This window comes from Leucopleurus acutus, assembly GCF_964270905.1.
Source record: "Leucopleurus acutus genome assembly, chromosome: 2".
Classification (NCBI taxonomy): domain Eukaryota; kingdom Metazoa; phylum Chordata; class Mammalia; order Artiodactyla; family Delphinidae; genus Leucopleurus; species Leucopleurus acutus.
The window spans coordinates 186,095,729-186,120,348 of NC_139143.1; the positions used below are offsets into that span (position 1 = coordinate 186,095,729).

Here is a 24,620-nt window from a genome sequence, read left to right on the forward strand (position 1 = left end):
CAGTAACAGTTTAAGAACTGGTCTCTGCCAGGGAAGTGTGAACAGGGAGTGACCTGGCCCCAAAGACCCATTCAGGCACCAGCGACACCCCAGGCCCACGGCTGGGTGTGTGAGACCCCCTGGTAATCACAGTGTGAGCGTGGTGGGTCCCCGGGGATAGTGGAGCTACAGTGGAACAGAACCGGTCCGTACGTGACGCCAAGGGTAGGATTGTTGGGAGGAGCAAAGTTCTGTGAAATAGACCCCGTGTAAAATGATTGAGACGGGCACCCACACACACTCCTGTGGGTTCTGAGCCCTCATACCTCTGTTGGAGGAAGCTTGGGTGGTCAGGAAAGGACAGTGAGGAAGGGGCTCTCAATCTCTGTGAAGCCAGCGTCCCGAGGTCCTGGGACACACAGCAAAACCAGAGACATATCCTTGCCTGGGTAGAGCTGGCCCCTAAATGGGGGGATAGAGCTTGCTCTGGGACCCAGGACTGGGGGTGGTTTGTGACAGTAGGACCACTATGAAGCCTTGAACCAGAAGGGCCGTTGGGGAGCTTGTGTTGGGGGCCGAGGGGGTGGGGGGTGAGGGGGCAGTAGCACGGAGGTAGGGGAGCGGGTGGGTGTGGCCCTGGGGCTCTGGTTCTTTTGTGTGTGGCGACACCTAGTGGCCAATCCCTTGACTTCCACAAGGAGAGGGCCAACTGACCATTAGCCCTTGGACACAGGACAGACTCAGAAGACTTTTACCCCTGGAAGCCCTAATTCCCAATTTGAAGTCTTCATGGAGCATTTCAGATGACCTCGGAGAACACGACAGCCCAAGGCACACAAAATACTCAGGAATGAGAGTCTTTGGAAAAGCTAAATTTGGTTATGGAGACTGGATTAGGGACTTGTATTTGACCGTAAGTGATGTGGAGATGGTAGGGGGTGGAAGCCCAGACCCCACAGGCTGTCTGGGTTCTCTCTTCAGCCAACTGGGCCAGGGCTGAAGGAAGACGGGGCAAGCGAAGCAGCCACGGCCCCGGCCCTCCAGCAGGTGCAGGAAGACAGTGAGTGAGCACCCCGGCAGGTGCTCTATGAAGCGGACAAGGGACTTCCCTGGTGGTCCAGTGGTTAAGATTCCATGCTCCCAATGCAGGGGGCACGGGTTCAGTCCCTGGTCGGGGAACTAAAATCTGCATGCCGCATGGTGTGGCCTAAAAAAAAAACAAAAGAAGAAGAAACTGGGATGTGATGGGACCACGTGCCCAAGAGGGCCTGGGTGGGGCGCACGACCTACCGCGGTCATGCAGTCAGGAAAGCCTCCCCAGGAAGGCATCTAAGCGAGCAGAAAAGAAGCCAGTTCCAGCCTGGGGACCCCAGTGCAAAGGCTGCTGGGGAGGAGCTTCTTGGCAGGTCCTAGAAACAAACTGGGGGCCAGCGAGACAGAGGGGAGGAGTGGGAGCGAGAGGCAGAGCCGGCCATGTGGGGTCCTGGCAAGGGCGTGAAGCGTATCCTGGGGTAGGTTGGAGTGGGGAGAAATGTCATCCATTCTGGCTTTTAAAAAGATCATTCCAGTTAGGTAGCCTCATCCACCAGAGGGCAGACGGCAGAAGCAAGAAGAACTACAATCCTGCAGCGTGTGGAACAAAAACCACATTCACAGAAAGGCAGACAAGATGAAAAGGCAGAGGGCTATGTACCAGATGAAGGAACAAGATAAAACCCCAGGAAAAACAACTGAATGAAGTGGAGATAGGCAACCTTCCAGAAAAAGAATTCAGAATAATGATAGTGAAGATGATCCAGGACCTCGGAAAAAGAATGGAGGCAAAGATCGAGAAGATGCAAGAAATGTTTAACAAAGACCTAGAAGAATTAAAGAAGAAACAAACAGAAATGACCAATACAATAACTGAAAAGAAAACTACACTAGAAGGAATCAATAGCAGAAGAACGGGTAAGTGACCTGGAAGACAGAATGCTAGAATTCACTGCTGCGGAACAGAATAAAGAAAAAAGAATGAAAAGAGGGCTTCCCTGGTGGCGCAGTGGTTGAGAGTCCGCCTGCCGATGAAATGGACACGGGTTCGTGCCCCGGTCTGGGAGGATCCCACATGCCGCAGAGCGGCTGGGCCCGTGAGCCGTGGCCGCTGAGCCTGTGCGTTTGAAGCCTGTGCTCCGCAACGGGAGAGGCCACAACAGTGAGAGGCCCGCGTACCACAAAAAAAAAAAAAAAGAATGAAAAGAAATGAAGACAGCCTAAGAGACCTCTGGGACAAATTAAACGCAACAACATTCACATTATAGGGGTCCCAGAAGGAGAAGAGAGAGAGAAAGGACCAGAGAAAATATTTCAAGAGATTATAGTCAAAAACTTCCCTAACATGGGAAAGGAAATAGCCACCCAAGTCCAGGAAGTGCAACGAGTCCCATACAGGATAAACCCAAGGAGAAACATGCCGAGACACATAGTAATCAAATTGGCAAAAATTAAAGACAAAGAAAAATTATTGAAAGCAGCAAGAGAAAAACGACAAATAACATACAAGGGAACTCCCATAAGGTTAACAGCTGACTTCTCAGCAGAAACTCTACAAGCCAGAAGGGAGTGCCATGATATACTTAAAGTGATGAAAGGGAAGAGCCTACAACCAAGATTACTGTACCTGGCAAGGATCTCATTCAGTTTCGATGGAGAAATCAAAAGCTTTACAGACAAGCAAAAGCTAAGAGAATTCAGCACCACCAAACCAGCTCTACAACAAATGCTACAGGAACTTCTCTAAGTGGGAAACACAAGAGAAGAAAAGGACCTACAAAAACAAACCCAAAACAATTAAGACAATGGTCATAGGAACATACATATCGATAATTACCTTAAACGTGAATGGATTAAATGCTCCAACCAAAAGACAAGGAGCAAATCAGACTCGCTGAATGGATACAAAAACAAGACCCAGGGCTTCCCTGGTGGCGCAGTTGTTGGGGGTCTGCCTGCCGAGGCAGGGGACGCGGGTTCGTGTCCCGGTCCGGGAGGATCCCACATGCCATGGAGCGGCTGGGCCCATGAGCCATGGCCGCTGAGACTGCGCATCCAGAGCCTGTGCTCCGCAGCAAGAGAGGCCACAGCAGTGAGAGGCCTGCGTACCGCAAAAAAACAAAACAAAACAAAAAAACCCCACAAGACTCATATATATGCTGCCTACCAGAGACGCACTTCAGACCTAGGGACACATACAGACTGAAAGTGAGGGGATGGAAAAAGATATTCCATGCAAATAGAAATCAAAAGAAAGCTCGAGTAGCAATACTCATATCAGATAAAATAGACTTTAAAATAAAGAAGCTTACAAGAGACAAGGAAGGACACTACATAATGATCAAGGGATCAATCCAAGAAGAAGATATAACAATTATAAATATGTATGCACCCAACATAGGAGCACCTCAATACATAAGGCAAGTGCTAACAGCTATAAAAGAGAAAATCAACAGTAACACAATAATAGTGGGGGACTTTAACACCTCACTTACACCAATAGACAGATCATCCAAAATGAAAATAAATAAGGAAACAGAAGCTTTAAATGACACAATAGACCAGATAGATTTAATTGATATTTATAGGACATTCCATCCAAAAACAGCAGATTACACTTTCTTCTCAAGTGCGCACGGAACATTCTCCAGGATAGATCACATCTTGGGTCACAAATCAAGCCTCAGTAAATTTAAGAAAATTGAAATCATATCAAGCATCTTTTCTGACCACAATGCTATGAGATTAGACATGAATTACAGGGGGAAAAAATGTAAAAATCACAAACACATGGAGGCTAAACAATACATTACTAAATAACCAAGAGATCACTGAAGAAATCAAAGAGGAAATTAAAAAATACCTAGAGACAAATGACAATGAAAACATGACGATCCAAAACCGATGGGATGCAGCAAAAGCAGTTCTAAAAGGGAAGTTTATAGCTATACAAGCCTACCTCAAGAAACAAGAAAACTCTCAAATAAACAATCTAACCTTACACCTAAAGGAACTAGAGAAAGAAGAACAAACAAAACCCAAAGTTAGCAGAAGGAAAGAAATCATAAAGATCAGAGCAGAAATAAATGAAATAGAAACAAAGAAAACAATAGCAAAGATCAATAAAACTAAAAGCTGGTTCTTTGAGAAGATAAACAAAATTGACAAACCATTAGCCAGACTCATCAAGAGAAAGGGGGGGCTTCCCTGGTAGCGCAGTGGTTAAGAATCCGCTTGCCAGTGCAGGGGATGCAGGTCCGTGCCCTGGTCTGGGAAGATCCCACATGCCGCGGAGCAACTAAGCCCGTGCACCACAACTACTGAGTCTGCGCTCTAGAGCCCACGAGCCACAAATACTGAGCCTGCGTGCCACAACTACTGAAGCCCAGGCACCTAGAGCCCGTGCTCCGCAATGAGAGAAGCCACTGCAATGAGAAGCCCACACACCACAACAAAGAGTAGCCCCCACTCGCCACAACTAGAGAAAGCCTGCGTGCAGCAACGAAGACCCAACATAGCCAAAAATAAATAAATAAAATAAATTTATAAAAAAGAAAAAGAGGGAGAGGACTCAAATCAATAAAATTAGAAATGAAAAAGGAGAAGTTACAACAGACACCGCAGAAATACAAAGCATCCGAAGAGACTACTACAGGCAACTCTATGCCAATAAATTGGACAACCTGGAAGAAATGGAAAAATTCTTAGAAAGGTATAACCGTTCAAGACTGAACCAGGAAGAAACAGAAATATGAACAGACCAATCACAAGTAATGAAATTGAAACTGTGATTAAAAATCTTCCAACAAACTGTGATTAAAAATCTTCCAACAAACAAAGCCATGACCAGATGGCTTCACAGGTGAATTCTGTAAAACATTTAGAGAAGAGCTAACACCCATCCTTCTCAAACTCTTCCAAAAAATTGCAGAGGATGGAACACTCCCAAACTCATTCTATGAGGCCACCATTACCCTGTTACCAAAACCAGACAAAGATACTATAAAAAAAGAAAATTACAGACCAGTATCACTGATGAATATAGATGCAAAAATCCTCAACAAAATACTAGCAAACAGAATCCAACAACACATTAAAAGGATCATACACCATGATCAAGTGGGATTTATCCCAGGGATGCAAGGATTCTTCAATATATGCAAATCAATCAATGTGATACACCATATTAACAAATTGAAAAAGCAAAAACCATATGATCATTTCAATAGATGCAGAAAAAGCTTTTGACAAAATTCAACACCCGTTTATGATAAAAACTCTCCAGAAAGTAGGCATAGAGGGAACCTACCTCAACATAATAAAGGCCATATATGACAAACCCAGAGCAAACATCGTTCTCAATGGTGAAAAACTGAAAGCATTTCCTCTAAGATCAGGAACAAGACAATGATGCCACTCTCACCACTCTTATTCAACATAGTTTTGGAAGTCCTAGCCGTGGCAATCAGAGAAGAAAAAGAAATAAAAGGAATACAAATTGGAAAAGAAGAAGTAAAACTGTCACTGTTTGCAGATGACATGATACTATACATAGAGAATCCTTAAAATGCCACCAGAAAACTACTAGAGCTAATCAATGAATTTAGTAAAGTTGCAGGATACAAAATTAATGCACAGAAATCTCTTGCATTCCTACGCACTAATGATGAAAAATCTGAAAGAGAAATTAAGGAAACACTTCCATTTACCATTGCAACAAAAAGAATAAAATACCTAGGAATAAACCTACCTAGGGAGACAAAAGACCTGTATGCAGAAAACTATAAGACACTGATGAAATAAATTAAAGATGATACCAACAGATGGAGAGATATACCATGTTCTTGGATTGGAAGAATCAATATTGTGAAAATGACTCTACTACCCAAAGCAATCTACAGATTCAGTGCAATCCCTATCAAACTACCAATGGCATTTTTTTACAGAACTAGAACAAAAAATCTTCAAATTTGAATGGAGACACAAAAGACCCCGAATAGCCAAAGCAGTCTTGAGGGAAAAAAATGGAGCTGGAGGAATCAGACTCCCTGACTTCAGACTATACTACAAAGCTACAGTAATCAAGACAATATGGTACTGGCACAAAAACAGAAATATAGATCAATGGAACAAGATAGAAAGCCCAGAGATAAACCCATGCACCTATGGTCAACTAATCTATGACAAAGGAGGCAAGGATATATATACAATGGAGAAAAGACAGTCACTTCAATAAGTGGTGCTGGGAAAACTGGACAGGTACATGTAAAAGAATGAAATTAGAACACTCCCTAACCCATACATAAAAATAAACTCAAAATGGGTTCGCGACCTAAATGTAAGACCAGACACTATAAAACTCTTAGAGGAAAACATAAGCAGAACACTCTTTGACATAAATCACAGCAAGATCTTTTTTGATCCACCTCCTAGAGTAATGGAAATAAAAACAAAAATAAACAAATGGGACCTAATGAAACTTCAAAGCTTCTGCACAGCAAAGGAAACCATAAACAAGATGAAAAGACAACCCTCAGAATGGAAGAAAATATTTGCAAACGAATCAATGGACAAAGGATTAATCTCCAAAATATATAAACAGCTCATGCAGCTCAATATTAAAAAAACAAAGAATGCAATCCAAAAATGGGCAGAAGACATTTTGGAGAATAGACATTTCTCCAAAGAAGACATACAGATGGGCAAGAGGCACATGACAGGATGCTCAACATCACTAATTATTAGAGAAATGCAAATCAAAACTACAGTGAGGTATCACCTCACACTAGTCAGAATGGGCATCATCAGAAAATCTACAAACAACAAATGCTGGAGAGGGTGTGGAGAAAAGGGAACCCTCTTTCACTGTTGGTGGGAATGTAAATTGATACAGCCACTATGGAGAACAGTATGGAGTTTCCTTAAAAAAGTAAAATAGAATTACCATATGATCCAGCAATCCCACTACTGGGCATATACCCAGAGAAAACCATAATTCAAAAAGACACATGCACCCCAATGTTCACTGCAGCACTATTTACGATAGCCAGGTCATGGAAGCAACCTAAATGCCCATCCACAGACGAATGGATAAAGAAGTTGTGGTGGGCTTCCATGGTGGCGCAGTGGTTGAGAGTCTGCCTGCCGATACAGGGGACATGGGTTCGTGCCCCGGTCCGGGAAGATACCACATGCCGTGGAGCAGCTAGGACCGTGAGCCATGGCCGCTGAGCCTGCACGTCCGGAGCCTGTGCTCCACAACAGGAGAGGCCACAACAGTGAGAGGCCTGCATACTGCAAAAAAAAAAAAAAAAAAAAAGAAGTTGTGGTACATATATACAATGGAATATTACTCAGCCATAAAAAGGAACGGAATTGAGTCATTTGTTGAGACGTGGATGGATCTAGAGACTGTCATACAGAGTGAAGTAAGTCAGAAAGAGAAAAACAAATATCGTATACTAACGCATGTATGTGGAACCTAGAAAAATGGTACAGATGAACCGGTTTACAGGGCAGAAGTTGAGACACAGATGTAGAGAACAAACTTTTCCCCCCAAGGGGGGAAAGCCACAGCGGGGTGGGGATGGTGGTGTGCTGAATTGGGTGGTTGGGATGGACAGGTATATACTGATGTGTATAAAATTGATGACTAATAAGAACCTGCTGTATAAAAAAATAAATAAAATAAAATAAAAAAATTAAAAAAGCACACAACTTATAAAAAAAATAAATAAAAATTAAAAAAATAAAAAATCATTCCGGCTACTTGCGCTGGGTGGTGGAGTGGAAGGAAGTGAGAAGGGGTGGACAGGAGGAGGAGTGATCCCCCAGAACCGAGCCTCCCCACTCAGCTGTGCTGGGAACTGAGGGCTGTCCGCTGCGCTCGTGCACCTGGCCCCAGGGGACGGCTGGCTGCCTCTCACCAGAGGTCATTCTGCAGGCAGCTCACCCCTCCTTCCTGGTTACCAGTGTTAATTAGACCCTTTTCTGAACCAGGAGGAAGTGACAGGATAGCAGACAGTAGAAGAGGGAGCCTGGGCTTTGGTGGTGGAAAGGAAGGCCCTGTAAGTAGACGGCACTGCATTGAGTGCACAGCTGCATTGCTACGCAATACACATTTTGCCCTATTGTGCAGGCTTTTAGGGCCGGAGCCCCTGTTAGCTTCTGGGGACTGAGCGGTTGACAGGAGCCTCCAGGGAGGCTGCTGCCCAGGGCTCTGGCGCCTTTCTGAGTCTGCCCTTCACCTGGGAGAGCCTGCTGGTCCAAGGCTTGCTGGCCCCTGAGGGATGGATGGTGTGAGGAGTGTCCTTGGCCCGCAAGCCCGGCTCCCTTGGTCCTCCGAGCGCAGCTCCTTGGCACCAGGGCTGCCAGGGCTCCACCCCCACCAGCTGCTGCGTTATTTCTGACTCATCCAGGAGTTACAAGTGTGTAACCCAAACCCCTCCACGCCCGGCTTCCTCCCCCCCAGCTCCTCCTGGAGGGAGGAAACCCTGGGACTTCTCTCCTGGGACCTTTCTGCAGGTCGGGTCCCTGCTGCACCTGGACGCAGCTGCCGCGTGCAGGAGCCACCCTGTGACAGGTGGGTGGGCTTTTGAGGGTGGCGGCAGCGAGCCCGGGCAGGTGTGTGTGCCCGCAGCCCCGGGCTCGCCGTCCCCATCGAGGGACTCCTTGGAGCCCAGCCCAGGAGGCAGCCTCTTGAACTCGTCAGGGACTTTTGCAGAGGGAGCTGTCTTGGTGTTTGGGGGCTGGGTACTGATCCCATGGCTTCTCCAGCTACAGGCCCCAGCCGGCTGCCTCTGATCATGTCACTTTGCTCCTCATGGAAGTTGCTGGCTTTGAAAGACGGGGACACTTTGGGTTTCATGCAGCACATCTCCTGGGCTCTTAGCAGGAGCCTTGCTGAGGGGTGGCTGGAAGGTAGAGCTGGCAAGAAGTCTGGGTCAGCTCAGCCACCTGGGCCTGACAGCTCCACACACAGAGGGGGCTGGCCACCAGTGCCTGCTCCGGGGAGATCCCTGCTCAGTCTGGCTGTCGGGCCAGCAGGCGTGAGGGAGGAACGGGCAGCTCGCCACCTGCTCTGGGCTCTCAGAAACGAGCCCCTGATGCAACATGGGCGGCCTGACAACTTGTGCCGGTATGCGGGTATGTCTCGTCCTGACACTGCCCCACCCCATGCTTCTCCTCGCTCTGCAGGAGTCCCCAGAGCTGGCCAGGGCATGAACCGCGAGGGGGCCCCCGGGAAGAGTCCGGAGGAGATGTACATTCAGCAGAAGGTCCGAGTGCTGCTCATGCTGAGGAAGATGGGCTCCAACGTGAGTGCCTTCGGGGCGTCGAGCAGCAGGTCTCCCAGGGAGGGTGCCTGATGCCGGCGGGCAGAGGGGCTGTGACCACCTTCTGTAGCAGCTGTGGTCTGGGGATGGGGATGCCAGGCCTCTGGCTTGGCTGTGGCTAATTCAGGCTCCCGGGCACAGGCACCAGCATGTCCAGTTCGGCATGGCACTCCCTGTGCCATGTTTGGGCCAAGTGGGTGAGGGTCCTAAAGGCCCTGACCTTCCTTTCCTCCCCTCTACCGGGAGTCTTCTCTTCCGGTGGTGACCGGCGGGCAGGACAGCCACCGAGAGGGCAGCAGATGTGCAGTGGCCCTTCTCAACAGGAGAGGGAGGGGCTCCCCAAGCAGGGCCTGCCCTATGCTGGAATCCCCGTCCCCGATCTGATCCCGGTGCCAAGGCCTGTGGGCCCCATGGACCAAGTTTTAGGGGTGGGAGCAGAGGGGAGAGGGTGCTCACCCTGGAACTAGAAGGTCAGTTCGCAACAACAGAGGCCCAGGGAGCGGGTGCGGGCCACCCTTCACCCAGCCCTCTCGCCCCTGCAGCTGACGGCCAGCGAGGAGGAGTTCCTGCGCACCTACGCGGGGGTGGTCAGCAGCCAGCTCAGCCAGCTGCCCCAGCACTCCATCGACCAGGGTGAGTCCATTGACCAGGGAGAGTCGAGGGCCCGCGTGGCCAGCGACAGCAAGTTGTGGTTCCTTTAGAAAGCGTAGCTCCAGCCCTTCCAGATGGGTGGTCCACGAGAGAGAGATTTCGGGGCGGCAGCTCCCTCACCCACAGAGCTGAGCCCCAGCTGGCGGCAGCGTCTAGACGTGGAGCCTGCAGAGCCTCCAGAGCCTCCAGGCCGGTCCCTTCTCCTTCCCCAGCTGGGAGCCAAGGACCCAATCAGGTAATGGGGGGGATCCCTTTCTAGGCCTGGGGGAGGAAGAGGAAGAAATGGAGGTGTCTGGGGGCCCCATAGCTGCAGAGGCTCTGGTGGTTGCATTTCTTCAGCCTTTGCCTGCCCCTGCCCCCCGCCCCCGAGTACCCTGTTCAGGGACAAGGAAACCACCCTTGTGTGCAGGGGCCTGCTCTAGATGCGGGCTGCACAGTGGCTGCTGTGTTCCTGGCTGTGCCCAGGAAGGTGGCCCCAGTGGTCCTGGAGGTCTCCGTGTGCCCAAGGGAGCTATTTCTCTTTTGAGTACCCTCAGCCAGTTGTAATAATGGTAGTGGGTAACACTGAGTGTTTATTGTCTAGCAGGCTTGAGCTGCCAGCTGTATTACTTCTACTTAGCAGGCAAGGAAACAGGGGTTCTGAAGCAATAAGCCACTGCAGCCAGTTCCTGGGGGGCCCAGGATGCAAACCTGCAGCCCGATTGCAGAGCTGGGTTTGTCTCTGTCTGTCCTGGAGCCGCAGGAAGCTGCTGGGCACTTAATGGGCTCTCCCTTTCTGGAAGCCTTATCCTGACCCTGTAGCCCAGGACCCTGACCACCAATTTCCAATTGCTTGGAATTCTTGGCTGTTGAATCGTGCAGCCGGTGACCTGTCTGGTGTGAGCGGGCTCCCAGGAGCAGAGTGCTGATGGGCGTGTTTGCTGATCCCTGAGGCTGGGGAGGTGAGCAGACCTGGCACACGGGACTGCTTTTCCTGAGGCTGCCCTTGTTCTCCTGGATGTCACACGCCGGGCTCTGCCCTGGCGCAGGACCCGGTTCCCGAGCTCTGACGCTGGGTGTGACCCAGCCTGTGCGCCCAAGTCAGCAGAAATGTAGAGGGTGTTCCTGTGGCCCCAGCAGCTCCCGGGGACAGCCTCTCGCCCGGGCCACCCTCGTGCCGCACCCTGTCTGCGCCAGCTGTGCTGTCAGCCACCGCTGGGGAGGAGATAAGGGGTGTGGAGTCTGCCCCCCCACCCCGTCCTGGGATATTTCTTCTGGGAGAGGTCTTTTCTCCTCCAGGGCTGATCTGGGTTTTAGCGTGGGTCCCTCTCCCCTGCTCCCCAACCGCATTCACATGAAACCCTCAGGCTTCTGAGTCCCTGGGGCATCACCTTTTCTCCCAGCCTGGTCTTGGGTCACTGGGTTAACCTGAATTTGAGCTGCAGGGGTAAGAATGCCTCTAAGTAGAAAGCTGTTAATGGGAAAAAAATCAAAAGAAGCTATAGAACTGTCAGTATAGAAAACACCACCACATACACTCCCTACCCCCTGCCCATATTCACACACGCACGAATGTATGTGTATAGAGCAAAAGAAGCTGAAAGAATATTTACCAGGTTGTTTAGAGAAAATTTTGATGGAGGGTGGAACCACATAAGGGACTTTGACTTTCCAAGTCACACAGTTTTTTGTAAAACTAATTTTTTTTAACATTGCGCATACATTTCTTTTACAATAAGGTAAGTTTTTTTTTAGATTCTGAATGGCTTTTTTGGTTTCCTATTTTTCTTTTTCTTTTTTTTTTAATTGAAGTATAGTTGATTTACAATGTTGTGTTAATTTCTACTCTACAGCAAAGTGATTTAGTTTTACATATATACATACATTCTTTTTTTAAATATTCTTTTCCATTATGGTTTCTCATAGGATATTGAATATAGTTCTCTGTGCTGTACTGTAGGACCTTGTTGTTTAAAGGGGAAGTTTTAAAAAGTGTTTTTAAGAGAACTCTTTTTGTCTTGCTCAGCTAAACCAACAACTGAAAATAAAAATGAGCTCTGCTGAGTTATTTAAGGCAGTCACGGTGACCTCACCTGGCCTGAAACTGCTGAGCAGTCAGGAGTGAGCCGTGGGCCTGTGGGTGTGATTTCGTGGCCCTGGAATCCGGGCCCTCCTGGGTGTGGGGCGTCCACAGACAGACAGGCTGGCCTTGGGTACTTCTCTCCAGGAAGCAGGCTCCTGGGAGTGAACCTGGAGCTGGGTGAGAATCTCTGGGGAGATGGTTCTCTGCTGCTGGGCTGCCCTTCAGTCTGCCCCTCGCCCCACAGTCACCTCCAGCGACAAGCCTCACAGGCTTACTGTATTTTCTTTGTGCCAACAAAACAGCAAGCAGTCCAGTCTCTCCCACTATGGAGGTTAAAGCCTGAGAGCAGGACCCTACATTTCTGCCCACACCATGGGGCCAAATGGGGCTTTGATAAAATTCTAGCCTGCCCACCTTCCCCGTTGGCAGAGCCGACCTCAGCTGATGCCACAGGGCATGTTGCTGTCAGAGTCTCAGGTGCCACCCGGGTGGCAAGAGCCCTGGATCATTGCTTCCAGTGCTCAGGACCCCAGCATGAAAGGCCCAGAAAGGCCTAGGAGCATTCGGGGTGATGGGCGGGACCGTCCCGTAGAAGCCTGGTGTGAGCACCTCCTGCCACTAGGCGGCACTGTCTCTCAGCAAATGCCTGGGCGCTGCTCCGCCGGCTCCCGCAACTCTGACCTGTGCTGTTCCAGCTGCCCTCAGTAGGGGGCCTGAGGCCGCCCCATCAATGGGTCAGCGCTTGGCCATCCGTCCCGGGGTCCTGCCCACCACCTTGGACCCGCACACGCTTCCCCTCTGGGGCTGGAGGGGTCTGGTACCGGGAGCACTGCTTGCCCTCCCCAGACCCAGGTAGGAGAGCAGCAAGCTGGGCATCCCTCAGCCCACGCCTCCCGGCCGCCCCCCATCCCATTCTTCCCTCGGTGAACACGTGTTCAGTATCTGCTGGGTCCAGGTAGGTGCTGGAGACCCTGGTGCACGGGCCTGCACCATAGCGCCTCACCAAATGGTTCCAGGAGAGGGCCCCAGAGGCCCCCCAGTACTGCACTGGACAGTGGGTAGACCTGCCTGGGCTGTGCTGTTCCAAGACCACCCTCGAAAGCCTCCTTCTGGAAGCCCTCCTTTCCCTCCCTTGTCTTCCATGAGACCCCCCCTCTCTCCCCCCTCCCCCATTTTCTGCTTCTCTCTGCTCACTGCCTCCCACCCCCGCCCCCCCAGTGCCTCCTTTCCCCTCACCATGGTCATGCTGGTGTTCTCCATATTTTGTCCTCTTCTCTCAGTGTCACACGCTCTCCCTGGGAGGTCACATCACTCCCGTGACTCCCAACAGAGCTCTGGTCGATGCCTTCCAAATACACCCCCTCAGCCCAGACCCCCTGCTGACCCCCAGATTGATGCGCGCTCTCCACTGGCCATCTGGCCGCACACGCCCCACATTCAGCACGTTCAGGGTCGTAACCTCTCCCCGCCCCGGGATCTGTGCTCCCGCCTGTTTTCTCGGTCGTGAGGGTGGGCCACCCCATGAACCCAGTGTCCTGGGGACCAGCCACTGACTCCTGTCTTCCCCAGGCACCGAGGAGGCGACCAGGCCCTCTTGATCCTCCCGCCTTAATGCTCCTCACATCTGCTTTGTCTTCTCCATCTTGGTTTGAACCCGCATTTTGGTCTGAGCCCGTGTTAATTCTTGTCTCGATCACCACAAACAGCCCCTAACTGGCACCTTGACTTCTCGTCTTGCCCTCTCCGTGCACTTTCTACCCTGTACCCAGAGTGAGTATCGAAGGCTACATCAGCGGGTCTCTTCCCGACTTAACATCTTTCAGTGGCTCTCTACTGCCTTGAGGATAAAATCCAAACCCCTTAGCGTGATGAGCAGGACCCCTGCCCACCCGACACCAGGACCTCATGCTCCACAAACAGCCACAGTGAATGGCTTTCAGCTCCCGTCTCAGGCCTCGTGCGTTCACGCCTTTCCGTCCCTGCATTTGCCTCTCGGCTGCCAGGAGCCCAGCCCTGAGCCCACCCCCTCCCCTGCCTCCCACAGGCAGGGCCAGGCCCTCCTGTGATCCCCACCGCACACGTGTACCTCGGCCCTGCTACTCCCCACACTGTCTCCTGGTCCATCTCTTGACCAACTCTGAGCCCCTTGTGGCTTCCCTCTTTGTATTTGTGGGGCTGGGCCCCCCAGAGCGCCAGCATGTTCTTCGGTGAATGAATGGACCAGGCTCTGGGTCTGGGAGCCCATAGTCCCCCGAAAAGGCAGGAACATGGAGCGCTTGTCTCCTGGTCCCCAGGGTGGCCAAGCAGACCCGACATCCTCGCTGGACTGACTTTGAACCAAAGGCAATCATTGCTTCTCTGGGAAGGTCGCCTTGCTGAGAAGCCCCAGCTTGAGGCTCGGGGGTGGAGAGCAGTAGCTTCCAAAGCAGGCTCAACAGAATGCTGAGTTCGTGCCTTTCTTATTGTCAGTGCTGTTCTCTCCATAACATATGTCGATCGTTTTTCCTGGCTATGAAAGAATGCATAGTCATTGTGGAAAGTCATTGGGAAAGACAAACAGCAGAAAAGCTTAGAGGATTGACTCCTACCGTGTAGCTAGAATCACTATTCCCTTGCTTTAATTTCCCAGTAGACTTTTTAAAAAAATATGCATGTATTTTCATTACAGAGTTGAGACCATACAGTGTAAACGTTGTAATATCCATTTTAACATCCATGTTTTCACTTATGATAATTTTACCATGTCCTCAAACGATTTTCAAGAAAACATTTTAGCAGTCACGTGATATGCAGCCATGTGGCTGTGCTATCATTTTTTGACCGATCCTTTACCTTTTTTTGTTTGTGGCTGTGCCGGGTCTTAGTTGCGGCACGTGGGATCTTTAGTTGCGGCGCATGAACTCTTAGTGGCGGCATGCATGTGGGATCTAGTTCCCCGACCAGGGATCGAACCCAGGCCCCCTGCATTGGGAGTGAGGAGTCTTACCCACTGGACCACCAGGGAAGTCCCCTGATCCTTTACTACTCAACATTTGTTTTTCATTTTTGCTATTGATTATAATTAATTTAATTTATCGAGCTCCTCCTATGTGCCAGGTTCCATGTCAGGTAGCATTAAAGTTATCCCAGAGAATCCTCATGACAGCCCTGTGAGGCAGCCACTGTCACAGGCGCACTTTCACGATGAGAAAACAGGCCCTGAGGGGTTGAGTAAGATGCTCAAGGTCATAGAACAGGCCATGTGGGTCCAGGGTGTGGTAAACAAAGACCGTCTAGGAGTGGCTTACAGGCCATGTGCATTTTTAAGCAGAACAGTGTTTTACCAGAGGAGCAGGTGTGCTGTAGGGAGTTAGCATGGTATTTCAGGAGGGCATGAGAAAATTGGAAGGATTTCCTGCTGCCTTCTTTTTCTGGGCCTTTCACCTCCAGGTGCCTTTGAACGTGCTGGTTCTGTTTGAGCTCCAGGTCTCTCTCTGCCCCAGCACCACACCGGGGACGGATGCGGCGAGTGCCAGTTCCAGGCCCCTGGTACACTTGGCAAAGGCCTCCTCGTGGCCAGTCGCCTGCAGAACTACCATCCTCGAGGCATGCTTCGTATAGACCTTTGTCCAGCTGTCCTGGGGCTGGAGGGACCTTGTCTTGATGTGGCCCATTTTGTTCAGAAAGCCCTCGTCCTTTCTCTTCCCCTCTTTCTGGCCCTGGAGCTGCGGTGCTGGCACGCTGGCTCCCCAGGCCTGTTCCAGCCTCTGTCTGATCACACTCTTTCTCGAAGAGACTTTCCAGGGAAGGTCCCCAGCCTGAGCCAGCTGGGCGGTCCCAGGGCTCTTCCGGCTTTCCCCTGCGGAAGCCAAGGCTGCAGGCTCAGGGTCCGCTGCCAGCAAGCCTAAAATAGGTCATTTGGTCTCAGGGTTACACTGAGAACCTTGTTAAAATAGCTGTGGTCGTGGGCAACCCAGCAGGGAGCCAGCGGCCCACGGAGAGGGCCCACCCAGTGCACGGCTCTTCCAGGGACCGAGCAAGCTCACCCCTATGCTCATCACCCCACTTGACCCTCTCAGCGGCCCTCGAGTGGGGTGCTGGCACAATCTCTGTATTACAGCCAGCATTCTTCCTGGAATCCCTTCCCACACCATCTGGCCTCTGCTCTTTCCCTTCCTCTGCCGCCCTCTCTGCCCTTCCAGGGTCGGCCCGCTTCCCTCCTCTGGCTCCTGGACTGCCTGCGGATCTTTCCTTCCCTGTAGCGGTTATCGCATCAGGTCAGGATTCCCGAGGGGCCAGGGTCCGTGCTGTGCTCGCAGTCTCGCATTTCCCCGTGGTCCAGCTCTGGCAGAGTGGGGTCTGTCAGATCCCCGTGTAGACCGAGGCTACCCCTCTGTGCGGACCAGCTGCCGGGGTCCCAGGACCCCCATCTGCTCACGTGCGGCTCTGAGGCTTCTCTCCCAGAGGCTCCAGGTGACAACCAACTCTGGACTGAAATTACTGTCAGGCCCCGGGAGAATTCCAGTCAGTGGGATGGGAAGCTAATCTTTTTAAACTTTAATCAACACTTTCATGAGAATTACCTGTAACCTAATAATAATAAAATTGAACCCAAAAATCTCATATACATTGAATCCAACTGAAAAATCAACCAGAAGGACTTGGTACATGATAACTTGTGTCACGGAAAAAGAATAAAAAAATACCCCATGTTGAGGGGGATGAATTGGGAGATTGGGATATACACTACTGACACCATATATACCACTATATATACACTATTGATACCATGTATTAAATAGGTAACTAATGAGAACCTACGGTATAGCACAGGGAACTCTACTCAATACTCTTCGGTGACCTAAATGGGAAGGAAATCCAAAAAAGAGGGGAGATATATATACGATGGCTGATTCGCTTTGCTGCACAGCAGAAACTGACACAGCATTGTAAAGCAACTATACTCCAATAAAAATTAATTGAAATAAATAACCCCAAGAAAGGGAAAGAGCTGAAGAGCAGAGCTGGTCCCTCAGTTCGGCCTCTGGTTCCGGCCGGTGAAGGGCTGCGTTGACCCTCCTTCACCAGCGTGATGGGTGCTATTGTGTAGAGCTGAGAGCAGGGGCCTCCAAGCCCCTGTGCACCTCTGCTCCCACTCCTGACACCCAGAAGAGGCAGACCTCTGTCCCGGGGAAGAGCATCAAGGCCAGTTGGGCCAGCGATGGCACTGTCCCGTTCACAGTAGCCCATTGATCTGGGTGCCAGGCGACCGCCCCCGGCCTCGAGCTGCCAGCGCAGCAGGGCAGATGGAAACACGGGCAAACACGTAAAGAATTTTGGATGCAGATCACAGGATGACTGACCCTGAGGGAAGGGAACCCCCCTAGAAAGCCCCAGAGGTAGGATGTGTGTGCTGGGCTCAGTGGGGTATGGGGGGGTGAGGTGGGTTTGGGGCATGTGGGACTAGAGCAGAGCAGGTGTACTAGAACCCTGAGGGGTAACCCCACAGATGCTGTTTGTGATGCTTTATGCTGCGGACATTATCCAGGTCAGTCAGATGGGCAGGATACGTGTGTTTTGCAGGTGAGGAAACGCAGGTGGATGTGCAGGGACTTGCCCAGTATCGCACGGGTAGGCAGGGGTCAGACCCAGGCCCAGGTACCGTGATCCACCGAGGGAGCCCAAGCCTGGGGAGGCCCTCGTTGGTCTGTCAGGAGGTCCAGGACCTCTGCCAGGAGCCGCCTCCCACCTGGGCCCAGTCGGTACCACCAAGCCTGGAGCCTGCCTTGGCTGCTGAGACCTTGGCGACCAGTGTCGTGCTGTCTCTGGGTAAAAGCCATCGTCTGGGAGCTTTGGGTGGCAGAGCTGAGCTGTGTAGCAGCCCTGGGCTCCTAGGCCGCGGCTGCTAAAAGCAGCACGTGCCGCCAGGCAGGTTGGGGCCTGTCTGGAGGGAGACCTAGTCCAGGATGGTGCCCGAGTTTCACCCCCGTGGAGACGTTTGCCCTTGTAGGAGTGTCTGGGACCTGTTTTCCTGGGAGCCTCGCTGCCTGGCTCATCTCCCCAGAGCCAGTAGCTGAGCCGTGCAGTGTTCGGGTAGGTGGGTAGCCGAGTAGCAGATGCTGGTTGGTATGCACAGCAAGAAAGTGAGCTCAGGGGGCAAAGAGGAAGCACCAAAGCCGAAAACCATGTGGTCAGACAAGGGGCAGACGTCGGGAATGGGAATCATTCCCTGGACGCTTTGGTGCGTGTGGCCATGTTTCCTCTCCAGCCGGTCAGCCGTGTGCGTGGAGGATACGGAGTTTTCCAGGCCCCAGTCATTTGCCCTCATTGGGAGGGTGTTAGGCCCATTAGGAGGTCAGGAGGCTGAGACGCCCGAGCCCAGCATGGAGTAGTTGTGCTCAGCTCCGGCCAGGGATGGGCGTGAGGCTTTCAGAGAGGCTGGGGTGCCGCCGCCCTTGCAGGAGCCCATGACCCTGCATCGGGTGACGTGGGTGTCCCCACTTGTGGCTGGTGCTGGTGCTGGGAGTCCCCGCCTTTTCTCTGGTGACATCTGTACCGGGCTGTGTCCTGAACTGTGGGGCACCGGGGCTGGAAGGCTTTGGAAGCTGGCCCAGGCTTTTGTTACCTTGTGTTGGTTTCCCGGGGAGGGTCTACTCTCAGGGCTGTTGCCTCTCTCCAGCCACCTATGAGCATCCACTCCTCCCGGCTGGACTCTGCAGGAGCCGGAAGAGCTCTCCGCAGCCTGTCCCCCCCGCAGCCAGGTGCTTTGCTGGGCTGTAGGCTGGACCAGCACAGTTAGCACATCCCTGCTGCCCGAGGAGGCCTCATCCCTTCCTTCCGCTGCCTGGTCTCTCTGTCCGCGGGGTCCCTCCTGGAGAGGGAGTGGTGGTGGTGTCTGGAGCAGTCCTTGTCCACCCTGGAGCCAGGCCCAGCTCCATGTGAGCTCCAGGGTCTGTGCCTTTCCTGGAAAAGGGCAAAGGGCTCCACTAGGATGTCTCCGGCCAGGTCTGAGAAATAGCGGCCGGGTGTACCCTTACTCCATCCATCACCTTAGGGCTGCAGCCATCTCCCTGTTCCTCTTTCCTGTTTTTTCTCATTCTTGGGCCTTTCTCCAAACCACACTGCTCCCTGCCCGCTGTGCCCCAGCACCCTGTAGTGAGCTGGCTTCCCGATGGCAGCATGCTGGTTCCCTTCGGTGAGCGGGACGTGGGCTGAGGGTGGTGCTGGTGTGTGGAGCCTGGGCTGGGCTTGTGATTCTGCTGGTGTGAATTCATCCTGAGCTTGCAAACAGACCAGTGACCCCATTGTCTGTCTCCCGCCCCCAGCTAGGGGCCAGCCTCCCTTTTCTAAGCTCCTGAATATTTGTCATTTTTCTCTCCCCAGTCACTTGACTGGACTCCATTAAAGGGGCAGAGCTGGCACGGGCCGTGGGGTGGGATGGCCCCCTCGGTGCCCTGCCCTGGTTCAGAGAGCTGTGCCCTCGCCAGCGCCTTGGCCCTGCTCCCTGTGGCAGGGGAGCCATGGGACTAGGGGGGCACCTGGCAGAACAGTAGGCGGGGGCAGGGGGTGGGCGTCTGGGCTCCTCCCAGGTTGGTCTTCTGGATTCCATGTTGAATTTTCTCCAAGATACGCCAGGGCTGCTCTGGTGTTGCTTTATAAATCCTGGGTCTTGCTTCCATTCTAATGGGAGCAAATGGATTACTGCAGTCTCTGCCAGGAGGCCTGAGCAGCCCCAGTTCTCAGGGTAACTGGAGCAGGACCGTTACTTCCTTTTCCTAATAGAAAACGACAAAACATGTAGTGTAGCTTGGTCTTTGGAGTCTGCGTCGGGTCCTCCCTCTGCCTCTGATTCACTGAGTTGCTTCATCTCTCTGAGCTTCAGGCTCCTCACCTGTAACGATTCATCCTGTATCACTATGTTAGATGCTGTGGTCAGTGAGGGCCTGGGGAGGTGATTTTACACAGACTGGCATGAAGTGCGAGAGCTGTGAGATAGACTTGGGGGGAAGGGCATTGAGGCAAAGGAAACCGCAGGTGCAAAGGTCCTGGGTTGCAAGTTCCTGTGCCTGAAGGACAGCCAGGAGCCCATGTGGCTGGAGCGGAGCGGGGGGTGGGAGGAGGCATATAAAAAGGGGTGAGAAGACAGTGAGAGGCCAGATCATGGTGGGTCTTGAAGCCACGGTGTAGAGTTTGGAGTTTCCCTTGAGTATGATGAGAAATCTTATAATAAACCACCTTTGGAGAGTTTTGAGCAAAGGAGTGGCAGGATCTGACTCCTAGTTTTGAGAACTTCCTTCTGACTGCTATGTGGAGAATGGACCCTCGGGGTCCAGAGAGGGGAGATCCAGGAAAAGAGGGTACAGGAGGCTAGTGAGAGGGGTAGTGGTGGCCTGGACCAGAGTGGTAGTAGGGGAAATGGTAATGTATTCAGGATACATTTTAAAAGCACAGCCAGCAGGATTTGCTGATGTGTTATACGTGGAGTGTGTGTGTGAGACAGGGAATCGGGAATACCCCAGGGTTTTTGACCTGAGCAACCAGGGGATGGAGGTGCCATGGGCTGAGATGGGGAAGGCTGCAGGTGGGGCAGGCGTGGGGCTGCACCATTTGACATTCCACCAGCAAAGTCTGAGGGTTCAAATTTCTCCACATCCTTGCTAATGCTTGTTATTGTCTGTCTTTTTGATTCCAGCCGTCCATTGGGTATGAAGTGGTGTCTCATTGTGGTTTTGATTTGCATTTCCATAATGACTGATGATGTTGAGCGTCTTTTCATGCCCTTGTTGACCATTCATATATCTTTTCTGGAGAAATGTCTATTCGAGTTCTTAGCCCATTTAAAAAATTGAATTGTTTGACTTTTTATTATTATTGAGTTGTGTTATTTATATATTCTAGATAGGAGTCCCTTACCAGATATATGATTTGCAGATATCTTCTCCCATTCTGTAGGTTGTCTTTTCAATTTTTTTTGATAGTGTTTTTTGAAGCATAAAAGCTTTTAACTTTGGGGGCTTCCCTGGTGGTCCAGTGGTTAAGACTCCACGCTTCCAATGAAGGGGGTGCGGGTTTGATTCCTGGTCGGGGAACTAAGATCCCACGTGCGGCGTGGCCAAATTGTGGGGAGAAAAAAAAAAGAAAAAAAGGCTTTTAACTTTGATAAAGCCCAATTTATTTTTTTTTTCTTTTGTTGATGGTGCTTTGGATGTCATATCTAAGAAACCATTTCCTAACCCAAGACTACGAAGATTTACTCCTGTGTTTTCTTCTAAGAGTTTCATAACTTCAGCTCTTATATTTAGGTCATTCCTCCATTTTGAGTTAATTTTTGTATATGGTGCAAGGTAAGGGTTCAACTTCATCTTTTACATGTGAGTATATCTAGTTGTCCCAGTACCATTTGTTCAGTTCTTTCCCATTGAACCCTCGGCACCTTTGTCAAAACTTAATTGACCATAAATGGGAAGGTTGATTTCCAGCTTCTCAATTCTATTCCATTGATCTATGCCAATTCCACCCAAACTTGTTTACAGTAGCTTTGTAGTAAGTTTTGAAATTCAAAAGTGTGGGTCCAACCTTGTGCTTTTCTCTCAAGATTGTTTTGGCTCTTCTGGACCCTTTGCGTTTCCATATGAATTTTAGGAGCAGGTTGTCAGTTTCTGCAAGAAAGGCAGCGGGGATTTGATAGAAATTGTGTTGAATTTCGTCCAGCGATGTTTTAGACATTGATGTTTTGTTCTTTTTAGAGTCCAAATTTCATACTTCATTTGTTAAATTTATTCCTAAGTATTTTATTATTTTTGCTGCTACTGTAAATGAAATTGTTTTCTTAATTTCATTTTCAGATTATTCATTTCTAGTTTATAGAAATACAAATGATTTTTGTACATTGACCTTATATCCTGCAACTTAAACTTGTTTATTAGTTCTAACAGTCTTTTAGTGGCTTCCTTAGGATTTTCTATATGTAAGATCCATGTCATCTACAAATATAGTTTTATCAATACTTCTTTCCAATTTGGATGCCTTTTATTTCTTTTTCTTGCCAAATTGCCCTGGATAGAACCTTCAACACAGTATTGAATAGAAATGGTGAGAGTGGACATTGTTTTCTTGTTCCTAATCTTGAAGGGGGAGAGCTTTCAATCTTTCACCATTAAGTATGATAATAACTGTGGGTTTTTAGTAAATGCCCTTTATCAGATTGAGGAAGTTCACTTTTATTCCTAGTGTGTTGGGTGTTTTTATCATGAAGGGGTATTGAATTTTGCCAGATGTGTTTTCTATGTCTATTCAGATGATTATATGGTTTTTGTCCTTTTTTCTATTGATAGGATATATTACATTAATTGATTTTTGGATATTAAACCAACCTTGCATTCCTGGGATAAATGTCACTTGGTCAGAGTAAATAATCCTTTTTATATGTTGATGTATTCCATTTGCTAGTATTTTGTGAGTATTTTTGCATATCATAGGTATTATGAATACCTATATTCATAAGAGAGACTGGTCTGTAGTTCTCTTTCCTTGCGATGTCTTCATCTGGTTTTGGCTTTATCTTTTAATGGGTCAGAGAGTGTGGAACAGGAGAGACTGATCATCTTCTCCCCTCCTGTGCTCATGGCATCTGGTGGGAAAGGACAAACAGAAAGGACAAACTCTGAACCCAAGTCCAGACAGCGTCAGCAGAGGTACCAGTGGGGTGGACCAGCCTTGTCGGTAAAACAGGATAGTAAACCTCGCTGACGGCGCAGAGGCGGTGGGCTCGGCCTGCTGGCTTCCTTGTAGCATCTTCCCGTTGTGAGTCCTGTGTTTCCAGGACAGTGAGAGCATCTGAGGGAACCCCCACATCCTAGCCTTTAAGGGAGAAGGAGGGACCGTGAGGGTTAACCTTGGAGACCCCTCCTGGCTCTCAAGCTCTGAGAGCTTGAATCTTAATAACTAACTAAGCAGCTCACCCTCCCTGTTAGGTAACTGGCCCAAGTTCCATGGAAAAGAGGAAAGGGAAGGGCAGCATCCTCGCCCAGAGGCCTGTGAGCTCAGGCCAGGCCCTTGTTGAATGATGAGTACCAGGCCAGCCAGTGATAAGGACAGGTCAGACAATGCTCTGGAAGAGCCTGCCCCCGCTCGGGCCCCAAAGGAAAGCAGATCCCTGGTGGTGAGGCCTGGAAAACAGCAAGTCCTTTAGGAACAGAACAGAGTACGGATGGGCAGCAGCTCTGTCGGCCCTTTCCGCACCCAGCTAGCAGCAGAGTGGGAGGCTCTATAAATGGGAGCTGCAGATCCCTAGCCTTCCCCACCCCAGCCAGGGATGGGGCCACCAGCTGGCGTTGCCGCGCTGCCCCAGGAGTCTGGCTAAGTAGTTGTGGGCGTCCCTGCATGACCTTGAGGAGGCGGCTTCTCTCTCCACCTCTCAGGGTGTAGCCCAGCTACACACACTGGGCAGCCCCCGAGTCGGGGCTCCTCCAAGGAGCCAGTGGCCATTCCCTCTGCAGACTCACTCTTCCTTCCTGGGGCAGCTGGTGCTATTTTTGTGCCTGCAGCTCAGCACAGAGGCCCAAGGTCCCTTCGAGAAAGCCCACGAGACAGGCAAGGAAAGAAGTGAGTGGGCTGTCCCTGTTCATTGCATCTTTTGCTCACAAGTCCCCTTTCGTGGTCTCTCTCCAGCCCCCTCCTGCTCGGCGAGCTGGAGAGGCGGCACTCGGGAAAAGCCGGCATCTGTTAGGTAACCAGCTCAGCTGCCGTGCAGGGTATGATGTAACCTTGGATTCTGTGGTTGCTAGGAAAATTCTGCCGCAGTGGTATTGCGTGGTCCGAGGACTGAGGCGAGAACAGAATGTTCCCGGGACGACAGGGGAAGGACTGGTAGGGCTTCCCAAGCAAAGGAGCCCAATCCCAAGAAGTCGGATGATTTGAGCTCCTTTCTAGAAGCTCGTTCCCCTTTGCAGGAATAGAGGTTGTACTGGTAACAGCAGAACCCCATCAAGGCAGATGGGGCATGTGTGGCACGGTTACTCCCCTGGGTAGCACCTTGGCCCTCTGGTGCCCCAAACCGAAGGACACGTCTGTAATGTTACATCCTTGTGGACGGGCCCTCCTTCTACAGCACCCATGCCTGCGTGCCTCCTCCGTGTGGCAGGGCAGTTAGGAAGGAGGTCAGGACGAGGCTGCCAGTGGGAAGGGGTGACTCCCTGTGGCGTGGACGGAGGTGGCCGACACCACGCCCCGGGGTGGGGGCCGGCCGTGGTGGCGTCCTGCCCTCTCCCTGACTCCGTTTCACATGTCCGCCGCCTCACCGCGCCCCGCTGCCCGCGCGCCCCTCAGTGGCCTTTCCTGTTTCTGCTGCTCCGATCCCCCTCCCCGGGAAGAAGTCCTCCAGCGGAACAGAAGTTTGTCTAAAAGGCCATGGGCAACTGACTGTTACTTCACGTTCAGGGTGCTACCAAGAACGATCCTTTAGAGAAAGGGGAGAGCGGGACTTCCCTGGGGGTCCAGTGGTTAAGACTCCGCATTTCCACTGCAGGGGGCACGGGTTTGATCCCTGGTTGGGGAACTAAGATCCTATATGCTGTGCAGCCAAA

At 51.0% G+C, this 24,620-nt stretch overlaps 1 protein-coding gene across 2 annotated transcripts in view; it reads left to right on the top strand.

Annotated features, from left to right (window-relative positions):
• The window catches only part of CTNNBIP1 (catenin beta interacting protein 1), a 51,098-nt gene that overhangs the window by 25,050 nt on the left and 1,428 nt on the right, over window positions 1-24,620 (top strand). For both annotated transcript variants that reach the window (XM_082865493.1, XM_082865492.1), the window contains exons 3-4: window positions 9,208-9,326; window positions 9,887-9,977. In XM_082865493.1, the coding sequence (XP_082721619.1) occupies window positions 9,231-9,326; window positions 9,887-9,977 (187 nt within the window). In that variant the 5' untranslated portion in view covers window positions 9,208-9,230. The remainder of the gene's footprint in view (window positions 1-9,207; window positions 9,327-9,886; window positions 9,978-24,620) is intronic.